This window comes from Peromyscus leucopus, chromosome 2 (assembly GCF_004664715.2).
Source record: "Peromyscus leucopus breed LL Stock chromosome 2, UCI_PerLeu_2.1, whole genome shotgun sequence".
In the NCBI taxonomy this organism is placed as follows: Eukaryota; Metazoa; Chordata; class Mammalia; order Rodentia; family Cricetidae; genus Peromyscus; species Peromyscus leucopus.
The window spans coordinates 64724657-64747416 of record NC_051064.1 but is presented as its reverse complement, the minus strand read 5'-3'; the positions used below and the strand labels follow the sequence as shown (position 1 = coordinate 64747416).

General features: G+C 42.0%; 1 protein-coding gene across 4 annotated transcripts in view; it reads right to left on the bottom strand.

Annotated features, from left to right (window-relative positions):
• The window catches only part of Tmem245 (transmembrane protein 245), an 82189-nt gene that overhangs the window by 22857 nt on the left and 36572 nt on the right, over nucleotides 1-22760 (bottom strand). For 2 of the 4 annotated variants that reach the window (XM_028882987.2, XM_028882988.2), the window contains 7 exons: nucleotides 21949-22031; nucleotides 18198-18288; nucleotides 12005-12103; nucleotides 10158-10289; nucleotides 8904-8939; nucleotides 3242-3364; nucleotides 2960-3105 (listed from right to left, as the gene is read on the bottom strand). In XM_028882987.2, coding sequence (XP_028738820.1) covers nucleotides 2960-3105; nucleotides 3242-3364; nucleotides 8904-8939; nucleotides 10158-10289; nucleotides 12005-12103; nucleotides 18198-18288; nucleotides 21949-22031 — 710 coding nt within the window. The remainder of the gene's footprint in view (nucleotides 1-2959; nucleotides 3106-3241; nucleotides 3365-8903; nucleotides 8940-10157; nucleotides 10290-12004; nucleotides 12104-18197; nucleotides 18289-21948; nucleotides 22032-22760) is intronic. The other 2 variants (XM_028882989.2, XM_028882990.2) reach the window with 1 other exon arrangement.

Sequence of the window (22760 nt, the reverse complement as noted above, 5' to 3'; positions counted from 1 at the left end):
AACACTGACTTCTTAAAAATAATACTTTCAATTTTTCAGAATTGGAGGGAAGAGGTAGAAGATGTCCATTCTCTGAATCAAATCTTACACAATGTATATTCTCACATTTAATTCATCACCAGGAGTTCCACCCTCCAGCACGAAAAAGCTGTAATCCCAGCAAGCAAGAGCTATACCCGTGTGCATGCACTCACGTGAAAATATCACACACACTAAATTGCATTGAGGCCGTGACAACATGCAACTTAGTAATGTGCAATATCTCCACCAGAGCAAGCAGAATGGGAGCATCGGGGAGAAGGGTGTGATGTGGACATTCGGGGGACAGCATGCTGCCAAAGGGAGGAGAATGGCTGGGGATCCAGGATGCATGCCACTAACTCACAGATCCTGAGATGCAATGGAAACTCAATGACGAATGTACTCAATTGGGAAGAACGTGGATTTAGAATTAAAATGATAAGGTTCAAAATGTCAAGGCCACAATGAGCACAAATGAACCACACAGCTGAGGGCAAGGCTCCAGGGACACACTTCCACCTGATCATGCAATGAAGCCCCCAGCTCACTCCACTTGTAACTCATTAAAGGATCATATAATTAACTTAATGATTTTTCACTTGACCGTACACTGATGAGCAATCACTATTTATAAAATCGGTGTCACTAAACATTTACAGAATAAACTGCAACCTTCATCTACAAAGAATCATATTCCTGCTTGAACAATCCTTCAGAATGAAAATTCTTACTCAGGCTCTTAGACATGGCTCACTGCCGGCCACCTTCCCTCCTGAAGACGGCTGAGAGGATCCCAAGCAGAGCCTGAACATGTTGAGCCAGTTACAAGCTTGTGAAGAAACAGCACACAGGGCTGGAGCCTGCAAAAGCCCATCTTAGTCACAGCTGAAAAATGCTGTCTGAGATTTCAGCCCGCCTACTTACAAGCTTCCAGACCCAACAGGACTACAGTGCTGATACTAAACTCCCCTTACTCCCCCATATTAAATGATGAAAACTGGCATGGTACTCAGGAAACAGAGAGAGAGAGAGGAGGATATCAAGTTCAAAGCCAGCCTGGGTGACAAAGCAAGATCCAGTAGGGAGAGTGAAGAAGTATCCTGCATAAAATTAAGCAACTCAATATCAGTCAGAAAGCTGCTCGTTCGAGAAAGCAGCCTAAGAACGTTCCCAAACTGTAATCTGAGGAAGGCTGTTTCTGTGAGAACAAGAGTGCCTATGGAGGCTCCTGTGGGAGGCTGGAGCGCTGCTGGTCTTTAAAAGGTCTTCCTGGGCAGTGCACCTGTCTTCCCACACAGCTCAGCCTCAGTCATCCTGACAGAAGGACTGGTGCCAGCCCAAATCTGAAAAGGCTATTTCAGTGGCTTTACGCTACTAGGAAGAGCGCAGGGTCTGTTTTGTTTTCTTTTGTTTTTTCCTTTGGAGAGAAGAGTATTTGCAAATGACTTTTCTAAAGTGGGTAAACAAAAGCTAGCCTATTGTTGGAATTTTCATCATTTTACTCCTCCAGTAAGGATGCCAGGTCACACCAACTTGGAAGATGCTAAAGCTGTCTGTCTAAGGACAGTCACTTTGGAAGCTGCAGTATTAGATGATGCACTCCCAACATTGAATCTTCATATGATGGCTCTGCACGGACATTCAAAGGCACCAGACAGGTGATAAGAACAATTTTTCAAAATGCCAAATGACATGTGGCTGTGTGGCGCAACAGACAGTGCACTGGACTTCTAGTGATGAAAAAAAAAATGCCAAATGACACCCAATTTGATCAAAGAGGGAAATTACTGATAAAGACCTTCTCCAAGCTTTGCAACTAGGAATAAGAAGAAAAGCCGGCAGCATTTCCAGACATGATACACTTTCGAAGTACACATACTTTTCTGGACAATAACTGAGGGTCTCCAAAGACCAAAGCAAGTGTCTCCCTAGCTGTAACATGAATACAGTGGAAAGGTAGCCAAGGAGAACTCAGAAAGGATTGGCAGGTCAGTTCAAAGTATCTGTGAATGACTATTTCTAAACAATGGCACCTTTTGGAAGTATGTAGAAACAGAAATACCCAAGATTCCACTATGTAAGTGAGTTTAAGAGCACTTAGCTAACAACATGGTATCACTGGGCATCTATGAAATAAACTGCATTTTTCATAATTGTTTGCATACGCCTTAGTAGAAAGAAGGGTCTGATGGGCGTCACAACTATTTAAGTAGTTAGGTAGCCACAAAAATAAGTAATAGTGTCCTCTTACTAGGCAATGAGACACAGGGCAAGGAAGGAGCTAAAGAGGCCTAGGCTGCAAATGGCAAAACCCTACTAGAAATACAGGAAAAGAAAAGGACCAAGGAGCCTAAGGGATGTAAAAGTGAAAGAATCTCAGTTAGAAACAGCCTGTAATACAAGGACTCTAGAGGCATGCTTCATAGAAGTTTTTGGCCAGATGCAATGCAGAGACTTGGAGATAACTAAACACTGCATTTCTAATAATCATCTTATCCCTGCAGAGGGCACCGCTTGGAACAAAGAGAGAGAAGACACAGGGTCATCTATCCCTAGCCTAGATCCAAGCTAGAACTCCTGAGAATAGAAAAGGGTCCGAAGGAGGTGAAGACTGTGTGATGAAAGGGGGGGGAGGGTTCTGAGCAAGGGACATGATGATGGAAAGCAGCCTCAGGGCCTGTTGATGAAAAGCCCATCTGCAGACAGACATCATATCTTTGTAAATCCCAGGCAGCAGAGTAGAGTGGCAAACTCCTGAACTTTTCCTCAAAACATGCGCACTGCTCTAGGACCCTCTTCAAGTGGGATAAGGGTCTTAAAAACACCAACATCCTTCACTAGTTTAACACCGAATATGTGCATGAAATACAAGGAAGGTAACTGGGATGTCATGGAAAGCTTACAAAAGGAATGAGAACAGCATAAGCCTTGTCCCTACCTGATAGCTTCTTCCACAGACTGGCCAATAATATTAGAAGAAGGACCTGGCTGAGACAGTGGTGTCAGGCTTATCACCCACTTCACTGGCTTGTAGTACTCATCACTGGAACTTAACAGATAAAACAGTGTGGTCAGGAAAATTATCTGCAAAACAAAGGACAGTATCTCCTAAAAGATCACATTTGGGAACCTACAGAAGAAACACATGCACAAATACAGAGCCCAGAAAAATGCTGCAATGCATAAAGAAATACAGTGTGTGATATCTAGGTGTACATACCAGGGAAAGCACGAAGTTGAGAAGGGCAGTGCCACTGTAGAAGAGGATGGTCAGCAGTGTGGTAACCGTGGTAAACAGCAGGCTCACGTTCCGGCTCATAACAATCCACAGGGACTCCAAGATCTGATGGAGAGGGACAGCTGGGTTCAGAACTAATCCTCATGAAGGAAGTAGCTACAGCCATCTAGTGTGCTTTTAGTGCACTGTCTTATTAGCCATGATGGAAAAGGTAAAAAACTGATGCTTACCTTAAAGGTAGAAAACAACCAGAACATCTCTGCTCAATAGTAAAGAAATTGGCTAAATAGTTACAGTGAATCCACTCCAAATAACACTTAAAATAGTAAGGCAACTTTCAGAGACATTTTACTATGTTTTATATTCTATTATGCTGGCTTTTGTTTGGTTTGGTTTGGTTTTCCAAGATAGGGTTTCTCTGTGTAACAGCCCTGGCTGTCCTAGAATTTGCTTTGTACACCAGACTGGCCTCAAACTCACAGAAATTCACCTGCCTCTGCCTCCTGAGTCTGGGATTAAAGGTGTGTACCACCATGCCCAACTTCTCTTATGCTGTTTTTAAAACACAGAATTTTTACATATTCTACAATTTTTAACTGTAAAAGACAGAACAAATATGTATGTCTACTGAAAAATATGCAAGCACACATTCTATGACTCCATTTATTTTAGAGGATTATAAGTGCAGGTCACTCATCAGATTAGCTGTCTATCCTCTAGCTTTACCATCTCCAATTCAAATTCAACTATAAATATAATGTATTATTCCAATGACTTGAAGTCACAATGGAAAAGATGAACAGACAGGATCAATGAATGACAGAGGCTTTCCTGGGACAGACTGAGACTAATCAATTCATCTATTACCTACCAACTCATGAGAGCCAGTTATCAAAATGGTTTTGCATATATTAGATGTAAAATATGACTAAATAAAGATGTCAATGTCTCATCATGCCTCCATGTTTTCATTTCTTGTCCCTTCATCAACTAAAACCCCTTATATAATGTCTGTTCTATTCTTCCTCCTAATAAAAACATGGAAGCAAAATGATAAAGAGGACATGTTCTGTTGTAATTGTTAGATGCTCCTGTGAACAGTGCTGTAAGGGAAGCAATATGGAAGGCTTTATCTCAGCGTTACAGACATATGAACTCAATCACAGAGGTCTGCTGCAGCTGGGGCAGTAACCCTGACATCTGCATTTCACTCTGGTGCCTTTCTAACACGGCAGATCTGGTCCTGTCACATGCTCGAGTTATGGCATGCAGTCTATGCAAGGCCTGTCCATTCCTTTCCCACCTCAAATATATCATTTATAAAGGACATTCTGTTGCTCTCAGAATGTCTTGTAAGCCTCAGCTCAGTCTTCATAAGAGAATTCAACAGGCAGGCTTCATTTACAAAAACTCCTTACAAAAAAATCTTGAAAATACTTCATTATGCCTACAAAAATATGCATGATTAACTGTTTGACCTTGTGGGATAAAGAATGAATGAACAAAGCCACTGATTCTAAGAGACAAATGCCTGTATTTGTAATTTGGCAAGCATCCTTTCAGGGGCCTCAGTTACTCTGGAATTTTTAATCAGAAAAAATTTACATAGTTTCTGAGTCACAGAATAGAAAACACCCTCCTGCAATTCTTAAGAAATTAATCGAATACAGCAATTGTAGACTGGAAGTCTCCAACAACAATCCAGTAACCTTTTTGACTTGAAAGGAAATCAACTAGAGACAACAGAGAAGACAGTTCTGGAATGTTAACTCAATCATCAAAGTAGAATTTTAGTTTAATCACCAGTCTTGCAAAGGAGGTTATCATTAAAGGCAGGATCAGTAAGAAAGCCCAAAAAATTCAGAAAAGTGCAACAGACTCATAGAGGCAAAAATGCAACCCAACTCAAAAATGGCAAACATGAGCCAGGACTGGCATTAATCTAATCAACAGTGGCAACATAACCAAAAAGATGCCTAGAACCAAGGCCCTGGCCATGGAGTATAAGCCCAGAAGAGACTGACAAGCAGTTAAGCAACCTGGTCAGAGAAGGCAGTTAGAATGAACAAGGAGCCTCAGCATCCTCCTGCTTTGCTGCCTCCCTCCTCAAGTCTACTGCCATCCAATCACCCTTGGCCTCTCATTTGGCTTCTCGGGTACTTCTAGCTCACCTGCTATGGAACCCAAGAAGCATAAAGAGGCAGCTCCAAGAAGCAGGAAAATAGAATACTGCAGTGATGCAGCGGTCAAAATAAGAGAGTATCTGTGGTGGTTTGAAAGAAAATGGCCCCCATAGGGAATAGCACTATTAGGAGGCGTGGCTTTAAAGTAGGTGTGGCCTTGTTGGAAAAAGTGTGTCAGTGTGGGTTCTCCTTTGCTCAAGCTATGCTCAGTGTGATACACAGTTCACTTCCTGTTGTCTATGGATCACGATGTAGAACTCCCGGCTATCTCTCTAGCACCATATCTGCCTGCAGGAAAACATGTCCTGCCATGATGATGTCAACCTCTGACACTGTACGCCAGACCCAATTAAATGTTTCCTTTATGAGAGTTGTTGTGGCCACGGTGTCTCTTCACAGCAATAGAAACTCTAACTAATACCATCTCTCTCTTGCAAAGATGGCATTATCTCCCTGTCAGTCTAGGAGCCCAGAGACACACACGTTACATGAGCTTCACTGACCTTCTCTGGTTCATCTGCCTGCTCCAGCCTTATAGGAAGGGAACTACACCTGGAGATTCAATATACCATTTCAGCTCTGCCACTGTTCTTTTAGGGCACAAAAATAATAAAGGCAAGCTGTAATATAGCTCTTTTCACTAGTTTAGTTGACAAGCTAACACAAGGCTATATTCTAAAGTAGTGATAAAGAACTTCAAATCAAAAAAAAAAAAAAAAAAAAACAATTAAGACAGGGGTTGAGGATTTAGCTCAGTGGTAGAGCACTTGCCTAGCAAGCGCAAGGCCCTGGGTTCGGTCCTCAGCTCCAGGGGAAAAAAAGAAACAAACAAACAAACAAACAAACAAACAAAAGAACTTCAAAGCTGGTCTGGGGACATGGAGAAATGGCTCAGCGATTAAGACCACACTGGCTGCAAGCAGGGCAGTGGTGGTACACACCTTCAATCCCAGCACTCAGGAGGCAGAAGCAGGCAGATCTCTACGAGTTCTAGGTCAGCCTGGTCTACAAGCAATTTCCAGGACAGCCAAAGCTGTTACACAGAGAAATCCTGTCTAGGAAAACAACAACAAAAAAGAGCACTGTTTGTTCTTAAAGAGGATCCAAGTTTGGTTCCCAGCACCCACATGGTAGCTTACAGCCATCTGTAACTCCAGTTCCAAAGGATCTGATGCCCTCTCCTGATTTCCACAGTACTGCAAACATACATGCAGGGAAAACACTCATAACACATACAATAAAAATAAATTAATCTTTAAAACTTCATTCATTCAGAAAGACTGAAAAGGGTAAAATATACCCAAATACCAAATAAGGGTGAAAACAATGACCTAGGAGGAATCTGAATGTAGGGAATCTCCATGTGTTCTGAAATACCCTAGGGGGAGCTGAGGAACTTGCCAAAAGATCCAAAAAGAAAACAAAAACTGGGTGTGTAGAGCAAATCTTTGATCCTAGCACTTGGGAACCATAGGTGGGCCTATCTCTTTGAACATGAAGCCAGCCAGGGCTACAAAGGAGACCATGCCTCAAAAAACAAGTAAAGCAAAGGACAAAAAAAGACAGAAAAGTATGAAAAGAGATCCACAGCTTTCCTGGGGACAAAACATGTTCTGGAAGATCACACTATGCTATACAAGAAAAGAAAAACTGAATATAAATGTGAACTGCTTTACTATCGCTGAGTCTGTTAATAAAACAAGAGCCATTTCATCAGTTCCCCAGGAACTTGAGAGTAAATTAGAAAATATTGATAAAACATCTAGCATGATACTTGTCATAAACCAGGAGATGGCTCAGTGGATAAAGTGCATAACCCAGTCTGGGTCCCCGCAACCTAATAAAAAGTGACAGAAGAGATGGACTCTGCGGAAACGCTCAGCTCAGAGGAAAGGCACAGCTGTGAGTAAGTGGGGACATCAGTCTAGAAAAGACACACAACAGCCTCGCTCCCGGCAGACACTTCTTCAAAAGTGCAGTGACACTTTAAGGTACGACACTGAGAGCTTTCGCTGAATACAATCTGAACTCCCCCTTTAAAAAAAAAAAAAAAATCATGGTTTTAGAAATTTGAATAGGTGGTGTTAAGTTCTTTTGTTCTCAAGAGAGAGGTGGTGATCTCTTAAGAAGGTGATTTATAATACTGTTCAATAAACTCTCAGTATTTTGAAGGTACACAGATATGAACAAATAAATATCCTGAATAAACAATGTATATTACCAAAGCATACAAGGGTAAAAGAAACATCTTTAATCAACATTGGCCAATGGCTTCTTAGAAACCAGAATATAAAAAGCTTACTAACAGCTTCACACCTCACCCTCCACAGGTCTTGTGAAAACAGCACCTGCTGAGTTCTGGATAGTAACAAAGACCACCCACAACTACAAGCTGGAAAAGCTTCCTTTTCTCACCTATCTGGATAAGCTCTTGAGTGGGGTGCTCAGCTCCTGGTCTCACTGGTGAGCTTCCTTCTGCCCTACTGTGTGAGAAAGGAAGTTCATCCCATGCACTGGTCAAAATTAACAAATCCCAATAGACTGAATATAGAGCGAAGATGAAATTCAGACATCAAATTGGTCTGTGCAAATTAAGAGGGCTTAATTAACTCTCCTCCAGACAGTTTTCTACAGAGATAACTCCCCAGTATTTTTTCCATCTTAGAAAACAGTATTGTGTGTTTGTGCACATACATGTGTGTAATGCATGTGCTTGTGTACGCAAGAGAACGGAGGCCAGAGGCTGACATCAGGTGTCCTTCTTACTCTCTACTCCACCGTTTGGAGACGGGGTCTCTTATTGCACCAGCAGTGCATGTTTCCGCAGACAGGCTGTGAGCCCCAGGATCTGCCAGTCTTGGCATCCCGCTCCACGCCCCCAGCACTGAGGTTAAAGGAGTGTGCCTCCACCCCCGACTTTACATGGGTACTGAAGATTGGATTTCAGGTCCTCATGCTGGTGCAGCATGTTTCCAACTAAGCTGTTTCCTCAGCCCCAGAAAATAGCATTTTAACACACTAAAGTATGTTTTTCATGATATAATAAAAAATTATTGAATGAATACAAAAATATGCACTTTGAAGTCCAGTACTAAAACCTTTGAGAACCACTGGGCTAGTAAAAGCAGAGGGAAGGGCTTATCAAAAACAGAACAGTTGGGTATACTGTCAAGTGCCTGTAATTTGAAGAACTTGGAGACTAAGGCAGGAGGTTTGCTTGAAGCCATGAGTTCAGGGTCAGCCTGGGAACAAAAGTCCCCACTCCGTAATTAAGTAAGTTATTAATTAAACTATAAACAAGAAAGGCATCATTTTTGAGATTTCAGTCCAGATTGTGAAGCACCTCAGGTGAGTGAGAGGAAAGGAAGCGGGTGAGTACAGGGAGGTGGCCGAGGGAGCCGTGAGAAACCATGAGAAGTGTCAGAAAGCACTGTAGGCTTGGGAGAGAGTCACATCTTTACCTTCATCTTCCATATTTGGAAGCCAAAAGATAATATCTAAAATGGCAAAACAAAAGAGCAACATAAACATCACTTTAGCAACCCAGAGGAAAACAGCAGAGAAGACTGCCTGCAGCAGACAGCTCTTCCTGAGCCCAGTGTGCGGAGGAGACACTGGCGGCCCTGCTTTCAGCTGTGCGCACGGATTGCTTCACTCGGCTTCAGTTCCTTAACACCTAGGACCGCATTGTAATTCAGTGAACATCACACATACATTCACAAGAAAAGGCTTCTCTGTGAGAAGTCCCATGCTAAGACACTTGACAAAAACAGCTCTGGGGAATGAAGGGAGGTCATTAACGCCGCCCAGCGGTGGTGGGAGGGTACAAGGCGGATGGAGTACAAGGCGGATGGAGTACAAGGTGGATGGAGTACAAGGTGGATGGAGTACAAGGCGGATGGAGCACGGCAGGAGCTGGGAAGCCACAGTGGAAGCCTTTACAGTCTGTGGTGGTCTGAAAAGGAACCAGAGGCTCATGTGCCTGAATACTCAGCTCAGAGTGAGTGCCACTATTAGGAGGTGTGGCTTTGGTGGAGGAGGTATGGCCTTGTTGAAAGAAGTGCATCACTGTGGAAGTGAGCTCTGGGGTCCTATATGCTCCAGTTATGCCCAGTGTGACACAGTCTTCATTCTCTGCTTGTGAATCAAAATGTAGAACTCCCAACTCCTTCTCCAGCACCATGTCTGCCTGCACACTACTATGCTTCCCACCGTGATGATAATGGACTAAACTTCTGAACTGTAAGCCAGCCCCAATTAAATGTTTTCATTTATAAGAATTACTGTGGTCATGATGCCTCTTCACAGCAATAGAAATCCTAAGACATAGTAAGTCCCTCTAATGGAACTGGACCCTATTTCCAGTTGTCAATGGTTTTATCAACCAGAAAAAGAAAAAAAAAAAAAAAAAACCAGGTCTATCTCTAAATGGTCCAGCTGAGGACATTCTGGTGACCTTGAGGGATGAGGACACCCATCTAAGACCCCCAGCCCACAGGCTTGCTCATGTGCATCAGGATTCAGTTTTTCTCAGGTGTTCTCACCACACCTGAGGACTGCAGCTTCCAGACAGCTTTCTAGTTTAAAGTTCTCAGAGCCTGCACATTTCACAGTATCCAAAACAGAGTAGCTGAAGAGACTGACGTAAGAAAAGCTAGAATTACAACTTCTGTTTTTATTCCACGTTCAGTGCAACAATAACTACTATGTCTTACCGAAAGAAACGTTTCAATGTTCTCATGAACGAAGGAGGCAATATCTTGCCAGTCCAGAATATCTCCCAGCCAGCTGTTCTGACGACTCACATGCATCTTGTGCCCTTTGTGCCTTCCAGAGTGTGTCACGTTCTATGGAACAAAGTCAGTGACATGTGAAATAGCCACCTTAATGCATCCAAAAGATAAATGTCTTTTTTGTTTTACACCTGCTTATACATACTTCAGTAAGTACTCACTTATGAAAATCCTTACAAATTTAGATATCAAGTAAAGGCTCCACATAAAGACTGGGAGTCTAGTACTTCTGTATTTACATTCTAGGTACTGGGTCTAGCATGATACACCTGCTTCCCTCCTAGTTTTGAACTCACAATACTTGTCCGTGTGCACCGCACCCAAAGAGTTCACATACATCTTCATTTCCCTCAGCTCCTCCACCTTTCCTTGGTTTCCTACCTTTGCCTCCTTCTCCTTTCTCAACCATCTACACAAGGTAAGAGCGGAGAGAGAGGAGACCATTTCAAAGAACCAAACACATGGTGCGGGGTGTCAACTTTGTCTGTCTGTCTGAAAGAAATCTACATGGGCACGAAACACTGAGTTTGAAAGGGAAATGAAGAAACAAAATGAGGTTAACTTCAGAAGCAAGCTCCACCTTGGAGTGTGGCATGCTTTCTCAGTCTGCGATACTGTGAGGGTAGGGAAGAGAACACGTCACTTTCCCATGTACAGACCGGCACTCCAGAATCCAGCCCTCCAACAAGAATGGGGCTCAAACAGGGTGAGGGCAAGAAAAGCTACCTGGTAGGAAGCTCCAGAGTAAACACCGGAAACTAGCAAAACTGTCCTACTTGCTTAGCTCTCAGAGAGAATCAGAGAAAATACTTTCATACACCACTATTAGCTTTAGCTCTCAAATCTTTACCACCAAAGGCAGTCTCATTCCCTCAACTCATCTCAGGGCAAGACTACACACTGGGACACATGTCACTAAGCAAGAAACTGGAACTCAGCCACCCTCCTCTTGCATGCTCTTCCTGGGAAAAAACAGGAGTTCTGCCCCACTGTTCATAGAACACGGCCCTCACAGCCCACTAACCCTAGTATACACAGCACTAGCTCAGCAGACCCACTGCTTTCCAAATCACTGTTATGCTCAGTGGTAGCTGCACTTGTTCTTCCATAGACTACGTAGATATAAGCAATACACAACGCTGACTGGAAACAAAAAAGTCTCTGAACATTTCTGTCTCCTCAAAGAGACAGGTTTTCAATGTCTAGAATTTACCTGCCCTAACAGGAGCCACTAGTCACACGTGGCTACCAAAGACTCAAAACGTGGCTTGCACTAAATGAGCTGTGCTGCTGGTGAAAAATGCATACCATAGAGTTCAAAGACTTAGTTGTTTTAGGCATAGAAAATATCAAATTTGTTTTTATTAGGTATATACTGATATGGGAGTGGGAACACTGAATTAAATAAAATATATTAAAATTAATCTATGAGTATCACATATGTGGCTTGCAGAATCGTGAGTATAGCTCACTGGCAGATCTTGTGCTTACGTGAGACCTGGGTTCAATCTCCATCACCATAAATAAATACATAAATGTGGCTTGCATTACATCTGCACTGTACCAGGCTGCTGCAGAGGAAGAGGTGCTATGATGTGCACAAAGAATGGAACACTGATCCCCAGAGAGACTAACAGAGACTAACTAACCACCAATGGAAGCTGACAAAGGCTTGAGTTCTTGCTCCTGGAAAGTTAAGTAATCAAGTAGTCTACGAAGCAAAACTGTGTTCTCATTTACTATGGAAACTCTTAGCTACAAGAACTCACCTTTACAAACCAAGAGTGATAGAGTCTGTCCCACAGCTCCAGAACTTGCTTCTCAATCACAGCTGTATTGTTCACTTTATCTCCTAGAATTTTGTGAAGCTAAGAAGAAAATACAAGTATAATCTGATTAATAATTTACATGACAATTTGGTATGATTAATACATGCTGAGTCTTTATTTGTCCCAAATCAAATTAAAATCTTTAAGTACTTAAAAATCTCTAGTCACAGTATGTTATTTTCTTAAAAGATGCTTCCATGTTCCAGTAAATTCCCCATTTTCTTCCTCATCCTCTCACTTCTCTTCCTAGGTCTCAGGGCACACGAGAACAATGTAAATGAAAACATAGTTAATGACCTATGTGACCTCTCCCACAGAGGAAAGCCCTTTCCTGGCAAGCCTAGTGCTCATCTACTACATTCAAGTCTTGCATTACTCCTCTCTAGTACAAGGGTTACCATAAGACTCTCAAGTAGAACTGAGGACCTGACACGCGAACACGACTCTTTCCGAGCCGGCTGAGACAGGCCAGGACTGGCAGGACCGGCTTCTGGGAACCCAACATGGGGCAGCACAACTTTCACTCGTATATCTCATCCTATTTCCTTGTTAGAGCCAGTTTTAAAGATCTGAGGAAACATGTCAGCGGGAGATCACTTGCCTAGCACGTGCAGGACACTTGGTTCAATCCCTAGCACAGGCAAAAAAAAAAAAAAATTTAAGACAATTTTATTTTTGTCTTATGTGTGTGGGCAGGCACAAGGACATACATGCACATGAGTGTAGAAACCAAAGGTGAACACCTGGCGTCTCCGTCAGTCACTCTCCACTTTTCTTTCTTAGGGAGTTTCACTAAACCTGGAGCTCACCAGATTAAACCAGACTGGCTTGTCAGTAAGGCCCAGAGAGCCTCCTGCCTCTACCTCCCAGCACTGGGATTACAAGAGCTCACTGCCACACATGTGCACACTGGCTTTTTCTTCTTTTCTTTTCTTTTTTTTTTTTTTTTTTTGAGACAAGGTCTCTCTTATTTGTAGTCTAGAGGTCCACCTGCTTCTGCCTCCAGAGCACAGGGATTAGATGCGGGTCAGGATTTCTTTACGTGGGTGCTGGAGAGCAAACTCAGGTCCCCACATTCGCACTGCAAACACCTGACAAACTGAACCATCTCCCCAGCCCAAAAACACAATTTTAAAAGACAAGAATTAGTTTGTAGTTTTATTTTCTTAAAACAACTTCATTTTTCCCATTTCCTCAGCAACTTCCTCTCCATTTACAGAGATAAAATTTAAAATCTGTGTATGTTTTGAATCTTAAGCATCTAATCTTTAGTGTTTGTAAACTTCCTAAATTCAATGGCTCTTATTCATTTATTAAACGCACTGCTACTTAATCACCACTCACAGATGGATATACACATAGTCCCAATTTTTAAGGCAGTCACCGTCTTTACATAGAGTTTATTCTTCACATCACCAATTGCAAAATAAATGAACAGGACTCAAGGAAAATAATGGTGCTGACTGTGCACTGCCCAACAACTTTCTAAGGGGTTGTATAAGTAATACTTTTGAGCACTATATGGAAATCAATTTTCCCAAGGCATTATGAATTAACTGAAAACCTTAAAGATAATTTAGCAAGCATTAAATGGGAACCAATTATCTGTTCTTTGTTCCTTTAATGAGAGAGCTGATTCTCCAAAGTGGCTTATTATATGCACTTAGGCACTCAGTTGCCCACCTAATGTCAGTCTTATAAATACTTGAACCAGTTATCATCCATATCTGGTGCAGATATCTAACCTTTTATTAAAATGACTTACTCATTTTAATGAGTAAAATCAGACACAAATTACTCATAATAAATATAAAAGCCACCTATCTCTGAAAAGCATTTTGTAATTTTAAGTGGTTTTTACCTACATTGTGTGATCTTTGCAAGCACCCAAGAGTAAAGAGAAAATGACTTTGTAGGTCTGGGGTACAGCTCAATGACAGAACACCTTCATGATTTCCTAGGCTCAGACCAGCAACTAAAAAGAAAGGTACTTCTGTCAGTCTAGGAAGAGAAGACTGTTTTATAAAGTATCTAAGAAGTTCAAGGTCATAGCTAGGTGTGCAGAGCCAGTACTGAAATTGCCTAATACAGGACATGGAAATGTAATCCAATAAGCCCAGTCTTAGGGAGGCTGAGACAGGAGGACTGTAAGTTTCAAGCCAGACTGCTCTATACAATGAAACTGTCTCACAAAATGAAAAGCTCTCTCAAGTGTAGCCTGTGTGACCAATACACACAAAGAACACCTCACAGAGGATGCTGAGCACAAACATACATGTTCCCTTTAGTTACTTCTGTCTCTTAGGACATGACGGTCAGATACTCACAGGCCTCCTCCTAATTCTCCATGACAACTTCTGAGAACCCCCTGACCAGAAAAGGCCTAAAGTGGTCAGTCGGTCTCTGGGAGACATTGTCCACAGAGTGGCCTCAGTGCAATGAAGCACTACTTTATGCTGCCATCTTGCTTGGAACCCTAACTTCCAGTATAACAATGAATGATTCTAAAACACCATGAGTAAAAAATAATATTGCATAATTGCACACCATGTTGTACAACCCTCTAGAAACCCATGGTGCTGTCAACCCAGCAGAACATCACCAAGAGACCTAGAACACTGCCCTACTATGTTACAAAACACTCTGGGAGACACAGGAAGACTAGAGTCTAATGTCCTTAGCACTATCAGCAGACTCACTAAAGCCCGAGTATCCTTTAGAGTCCTCTTTGGCTCACTGGGTCACTCTCTGTTGCAGCCACTCTTCACACTGGCCCTCCTCACCCTTCAACCATGTGCTACCACTCAAGAGCCTGTGAACGGAATCTACTCACAGTCGATGCGTCTTTCTCCAGACCTTCACCAACTGCTTGCTCATTGGTGTCTTAACAGAAATGCTGCTGCCTCACAGAATTCTCTGGACATTTAACTAAAGCATCGCCTTTTACCACACACTCGTTTGAGTACTTTAAAAAAAAAAAAAAAAAAAAAAAAACTGCTTTGTTTTTTGAGACAGGGTTTCTCTGTGTAGCCCTGGCTGTCTTGAACTTCCTCTCCAACCAGGCTAGCTTCAAGCTAAGAGATGTGCCTGCCTTTGCTGGGATTAAAGGTGTGCACCACCACCATGCCAGGCTAAGCACCTATAATTTGTGTTTGTTTATATGCTTACTACTCATCTCCTCTACCAGTGTTAAGACTCTAGGAGGCTGTTAACTCTGGCTCTCTGCTCCCCACCCACTGGCCTGAACTGGGTCCAGACCGGTACTTCCTTCTCTTAGGGTCAAGGCAGAAGGACAGAGGAAACAGCGCTGATTCTTCTGCTGTCCAGGTAGAGCTTCTCCAGCTGGAAATTTGGGAAGGGATACACCAAACAGGAAGGATAGCTCACGCAAGGATGGTGACGGCAGCCAACGGAAGACCCACAGGGAACACAGACTAGGACACAGGAGACAAGCCTGACAAGACAGGCTGGAGAAGCTGGAACCTTCAGTTGCCTCTGCTTTTACCTAAATAAAAAATTACCCTTCTCTCTTTCTGGGCATGGCAGCTTTCCTAGCTTCAACCTTTCTAGACTAGCTCTTGAACCCCACTTCTTATGATTCTTAGCTGTTCAAGGGTAAGGCTTATTAAAGTTACACCTGTAGTTCAATGGTATTTTTAACAACTGCATTGAGGCATGATTCACACCTTACAAATCACTCATCTTAGTTGACAAGTCAATGGTTTATGTACATTTATAGTTACTTAGCCTGTACAGTTAATTTTTACCACCCATTAAGTAATCACTCCCATTCCCCTCAGATTCACCTGTTTCTGGGACCCACTACTCTATTTTCTGTTTACAGATTTGCCACTGAAGACATTTCATGTTAGTGGAATCATATGCATGTATTTTATGGCTGATCCTTTATTTATTATTATTACTATCATGTATGTTGAGAGGGATGCCATGCACACATGTGGACATTGGAGGACAACCCTATGGAACTGGTTTTCTTCTCCCACCGTGTGGGTTCTGGGACTCAAACTCTGGTCATCAGGCTTGCACAGCAAGTGTATTACCCACTGAGCACCTCACCAGTCAGTGCCTGGTATCTTTTCCTTAGCATTATATTTTCATGTTAATACATGTTGTAACATTTATCAGTATTTCATTTCTTCATCAAACTTACCACCTTAAAGGCAAGGGCTGAAACTCAAAAGCTGTTCTGTCTCTGTCACTCTCTGTGTCTGTCTGTGTCTATCTGTTTCTCTCTCTCTCTCTCTCTCTCTCTCTCTCTCTCTCTCTCTCTCTCTCTCTCACACACACACACACACACACACACACACACCTCATACAAGCATGCACAGATACTCATACAATAACATATCACACATACATGGAATAAATTTATCATATTAAGTTGATTATCTACCAGTTGCTGGACATTTGATGGCTATTATATACTATTCCTCTGTCTTCTAAGTCAGGACCACAAATATTTCATAACTTCTGATATCAATGTCCTCAAGTGCCTTCACTTTTAGACTCTTGAACAAGAGGTTAGATAGCTATTTCTTTTCTGTAAGTAGTCTGAAATTTAGTTTTTAATCTAAGATGTAATTTACCCAAAATTTCTTTTATCTTCTTACCTAAAAGGCAAGAATGTCAGAATAAAAACTTCTCCCAAATATATAAATCAGAATAAAATGCTATATTTTTAGCAAAATAACACATGTATAAAAAGCTGCAAGCTCTTTCCAAGAGCTGACTCTTTCTCCTATGACAGTTCTGAGATCTATATATACATATCTATCTTGCTTGTTCATCAATTTTTTTCAGTATTATCATGTGCTAACTAATCATACTGTCTTGGGCAGATACAACAGAACCAACTGACAAACTTTCAACTTTCAATAATTCCATCTTAGATTAGCAGATAGGAATGCATGTATATAGAGCATATTTTTCATAACTGGAATCTACTGTTTTGAATTTTATTATTTTTTAAGATTTATTTTTATTTTATGAGTGTGTTTGCTTACATGTATATATGTGCATCAAGGACATGCCTGGTGCTTGCAGAGATCAGAAGAGGATGCCAAATCTTCCAGAACTGGACTTACAGAAGGTTGTAAGCCAGCATCTAAGTGCTGGGAACCTAACTTGGGTCTGCATGAGCAGCAAGTGCTCTTAACCACTTTCAAGCCATCTCTCCAACACTCTATTTTTGAATTTTAAACAAGAAATTAATTGCTCATGCAATCTGAGGGGTATAAATTCCAGTGCCTTCAATCTTGTCAATCCTTGTATGATCCTAACTACTTTGGTATATTAGGCTGAAATTAACTGTATTCTCTGGGCAATAGTAGGAGAGGGGCATACCCTAAATCCATACTGAGAAAGCTATTCCTTAAGTCCAACAACTGTGTCTTTTCCTCTACCAATCTTTCCCTTCACCAGGCTCTGTGCCTTTACTCAAGTTCATCTCAAGCACAAGCACACTCATGCCTCCGTATCTCCACTCCACAAATAGCTTTCTTAAATACACTCTTCCTTGACCAGCCATTCCTGCTGGGTTTATCTCAAGTACCACCTGAAAGCACTTACTCTAGTTCCGGCCAGACACACACTGACAGAAAGCTACATCAGAAAGAAACAGGGATTTAGAGTCAGTCACCATTGTGGAGCAAATACACCAGGTGGCCATTGGGATCTGCTGGGCCTGCCCAGCCTGTTTTCTCATCTGGAAGGCAAGTAAACTAGTTCAAAGTACTACAGGAAGCTTAGAACGTTAAATGAAACTGCAAACTGCCCAGCCCAGTGAGCAGCAGACACAGGATTCAACATGTTCGCATGACTTCTTTTTCCTCCACAAAGCCACCTTTGGCCGTCCCATCCTAAATCAGATCTATAATCTTGAAAGAAAGTAAACAGTCAACTTCTCAAGACTGCTCAGGCCACGAGCACTCTTCAGTGTGATATCCTGAGAATCTGATTCCACTTTATGGTACATGTCCACCTGTGGATGTAAATGTATCTCCCAAATGGAAATTGTTCCGAACAGCATCTTTACACATCCTCTATCAAAGGAAGAAGTTGCTCCTATAAAAATCCTGCACACAGAAAGGCACGAGAAATGTTCACTCCTTACCTTGTGGGTTATCCACTCCCGTCCATACTGATACACATTGTTAGCTGCAGAATTGAGGGCTCTTTGGACCACCTGAGCCTCAGGAAGCCAACTGATAGAAAAGACAGAAAGAGTATATTCTTCTAACAGTGCTTTGAACTAAAGCTATCAATAACAAATTATTGATCAATCATTAACATAGAGAACATCTGATGCCCAGGCCTGATGATCCTGATCCTAACTCTCAGGATCTCCCTTCCATCTCTCCACAGGATCTAGATCTACTTTCCCACCCCACACACACACTCCCAAACCCCACCAGCCTCCTTTTCATTCTGTTCTGTCTACATATATTCTAGGTCACCTGCTGCAGTGGTTTGAAAGAAAATGGCCAACAAAGGGAATGGCACTATTAGGAGGTATAGCCTTGTTGGAGGAAGTGTGTCACTGTGGGAGAGGGCTTTGGGGTCTCTTTTGCTCAAGCTTCCCTCAGTGTGACAGTCAGTTGACTTCCTGTTGCCTGCAAGACAAGATGCAGCAGTCTCAGCTCCAGCACCACATCTGCCTACACGCCGTCATGCTCCCTGTCGTGATGATAATGAACTGAATCTCTGAAGCTATAAGCAAAGCACCCCAATTAAATGTTTTCTTTATAAGAGTTGCCATCGTCACCGGGCGGTGGTGGCGCACACCTTTAATCCCAGCATTCGGGAGGCAGAGACAGGCAGATCTCTGTGAGTTCGAGGCCAGCCTGGGCTACCAAGTGAGTTCCAGGAAAGGCGCAAAGCTACACAAGAGAAACCCTGTCTTGAAAAAAAAAAAGAGTTGCCATGGTCATAGTGTCTTTTCACAGTAACAGAAAACCCTAACTAAGACAGAGGTTGGTCCAAGGGACTGGGGTACTGCTGTGATAAGGCCTGACCATGTGTGTATTTGGAGAAATTTGGACTTTGGTACTTTGAGTTATGAAAGCAGGGGAATGCTTTAAGCACTGCTTAATGGGCCATAGTAGTAGGAGCACAGAAGACAGAGGTACTAAGAGTTATTTGAACTGTCAGGGGCTCACTCAAGAAGTTTCAGAGGAAAAGAATTTTAGGATGTTTCCTAGAGACCGTTCTGATAATTTTGTGAAGGTGGCTGCCTCTCACCCTTGTCCCAAGAGTCTGCTGGGGCTAAAGTGAAGTGTTTTCGGGTTAAATGGATCCATTGGCAGAAGAAATCTCAAAACAGCCTAGTATAGACTCTGTCGTGCAGATATTAGTGGTAATGCTAATGAAGGTTTATAATGAAAAGGAGCAAGATGAGCAGGGTAAATTACAAAATGAAAATTATGAGAAGAACACCAGGAATTGGAATAGAACTAAATTCTAGTTCAAGGAGATAAATGGATTAAGAAATAGAATAAAGGGAGTGGTGACCTCAGGGCAAGATCCCACCCTATCTAAATTTCCAACACAGAAAAGGAACTAAAGGGAAGTTTAGAGCTGGGTGTGGTGGGGAACACCTTTAATCTCTGATTTGAGGCCAGCCTGGTCTATATAGCAAGTTCAAGGACAGCCAAGCTTAGGCAGTGAAGGCAAACAGAAAGCTGGTGATGTAATTAAACAAGGGGGCCATGATCCAGCCCCAGCAAGCAGCAGAACTTGGCAGCTTTGGCCATGTGGTTCTGGATTTAGAGTTAAGAATAAAAGAAAGGAGTTACGGGAATAAAGCTACTGAGGCCAGGCATGTGTCAGGAGTGTCCCTGAATGGAGATCTAGTAGAGAGGCCATTAAGTGAAGCTGTGAAATTGAAGCCTTGGATAAGAACCCAAGATGTTAGAGATGCCAGAGTTGTGGGATACCTGCTGAGGAGAGCTGCTATCAGGGAGTAGAACCAGCCCAAGAGAAAGATGTTGCAGTCAACAGAGCTGAATGGAGTTGGAAATCTGAAGAGAATTTTGACATCAGGCATGGAGCTGCAGTGTGTGGAGTTTACCCAGCTGGTTTTTGGTCTTGCTTTTATCCAGTATTTCCTCACTATGCTCCTTTCCCTGCATTTTGGAATGGTAATGTATATCCGGTGTCATTATACGTTGGAAACATGTAATCTGCTTTTTAATTTTGATTTTTATAAAAAGATTACAGTTAAGACATTGACATGTGTCTCCGAAGAGACTCTGGACTTTGAAACAAGTTTGAGGCTATTATATATTATGGGGCCTTTTGGGTTTTTTTTTTTTTTTTTTTTTTTTTTTTTGCATTATGATGTGGCTATAAGCCTTTGGGGCCAGGGAGTGGAATATGGTAGATTGAAAGAAAATGTCTGGGATGGAGAGATGGCTTAGCAGTTAAGAACACTGGCTGTTCTTCCAGAGGTCCTGAGTTCAATTCCCAGCAACTATATGGTGGCTCACAATCATCCATGATGAGATCTGGTGCCCTCCTCTGGCCTACAGAACACTGTATACATAATAAATAAATCTTACAAAAATAAATAAAAAAAAGAAAAAAAGAAAAGAAAATGTCCAACAAAGGAAGTGCCGTTACTAGGAGATGTGGCATTGCTGAGGAAGTGTGTCACTGTGGGGGTGGACTTTGGGGCATCTCTTTTGTTCAAGCTACCCTCAGAGTAACAGTTAACTTCCCATTGCCTGTAGGATCTAGCACTTTCAGCTCCAGCACCACATCTGCCCACATGCCACCTTGCTCCCTGTCATGATAATATTGGGCTAAACCTCTGAAACTGTAAGGAAGACACCCCAATTAAATGTTTTCTTTATAAAGCAGCACTCAACCTGCTTGGGAGCCTGTTAGAGATGGAAATGCTTGAGCCCAATCCCAGACCTACTGAAAGAGAAATGTGTACCCTAAGAAGCCCTGCAGGAGTCTATCTGAGACCCACAGGTCTAAGGAAGTGCAGAACTAGGAAGAATCCAGAAATAAGAGGGTGAACGAATTATTTTCCATCTTTAGCCACTGATCTTTTGATATGGCGTCTCTCCAGCCATGCTAAGAACTGCAGTCTTTAGGTTTCACTTGTTTTGCAGGAAGAGGCCTCTCTATGCCCTTACAGCTAAGCAGGCTGCACAATACACCTTAACCAAGAAGCCTTTTCATATATCTAATGCCTTCCAAAGGTATTTCCATAAAATATACAAAATACTACCATGAGTATTTTGTATATTCTCCAGACTGTCCATCCATGTTACATACTAGAGAGTGAGTGACATTCACAAATTTAATAGTTCTGGCTTCAGTTATCCATGATTCACACTGAAAGGCCAAACCAAAAATACCTGTGTTTATTTTCCTGAGGTCCAAGCTGACACATGGAAGAGTCAGAACACTATTACAGCCAACAGCCTCAATTCCTAGCAGCTTCATGGATGTGTACATATAAGGTGATCATACCAAGAAGCTGATTGCTGTCAATAGCCACAAAAGTCAAGATGTCTAGAAAAATGTTCTTTTATAAGGAGAAAAAAAAATAATGGAAAATGTCAATTAATTAAAAGGTAGACCCAGGCATAGGGACATGTGTCTGCATTCTCGTTATTTGGGAGTATGAGGCAAGAGTATCTGAGTGCTAGGTCAGTCTGACCTTCAGAGTAATATCAGAAACTGCCCCTAATCTCAGGCATTTACTCCTTACATTATTCTAGATAATCAAAGCTTTGGCAAACCGTATCTCTTCTCTTCCAATGTAGCTGCATCAGTGAACACTGTTCCAGGCACACAGATGCTGAAACTAGGTCACCCAAGTGTATCCTTTTTCAAAATAGTATTCTTACTTTGCCCACTCGGGGTGATTTGCTAGAGTTTCATTAATCAGACTACTTGTGACTTCAATCATGTGTACACTTTCTTGATGTACCTGTAACATAGGTAAAAAGAGAGAAAAAAAAAACAGTAAGTAATATACCTAATATAAAATGTCTTTTTCTACTCTTATGAGATTAAATAATTATATATCTTGGTTTTTATTAATTTAGAAGTGGGCACTTACAAGTTGTTATAGTAATGTCTATGATATACACTAAAAGAAATACCTTCCATGCCTTCAAGAAGCTTAACAATCTGCCTTAAAAAAAATACTTAACTCATTGACATAAACATCTAGTTCACACGTACATACATAAGTACAGACTACATGTATGCTCATGCACCTTCATATGCATAAGAAAACTGTGAGCTAATACAGTGACTGTGCAGGGTGAGACACACAGGCAAATAAACCACCAGCATGCTTCTGTGTAGTTCTGCTTGCAGAAAAGCCACTGGGAACTGAAACTGAATTTGCCTTTTTGTGGTGGTTTGAGTAAGAATGGCCCCATAGACTCATATGTTTGAATACTCAGTCATCAAGGAGTGGCACTAGTTGGAAAGGATTGGAAGGGTTAGGGGTGTGGCCTTGTTAGAGGAAGTGTGTCACTGGGGGTGGGCTTTAAAGTCTCAAAAACCCAAACCAGACTTGGGCTCTCTTCCTGCTACCTGTGGATCAGGCTGTAGCTCTAAGCTACTGCTCCAGCACTATGTCTGCCTGCACGCTGCCATGCTCCCTATCATCATGATAATGGACTAAGTCTAAAACTGTAATCAAGCT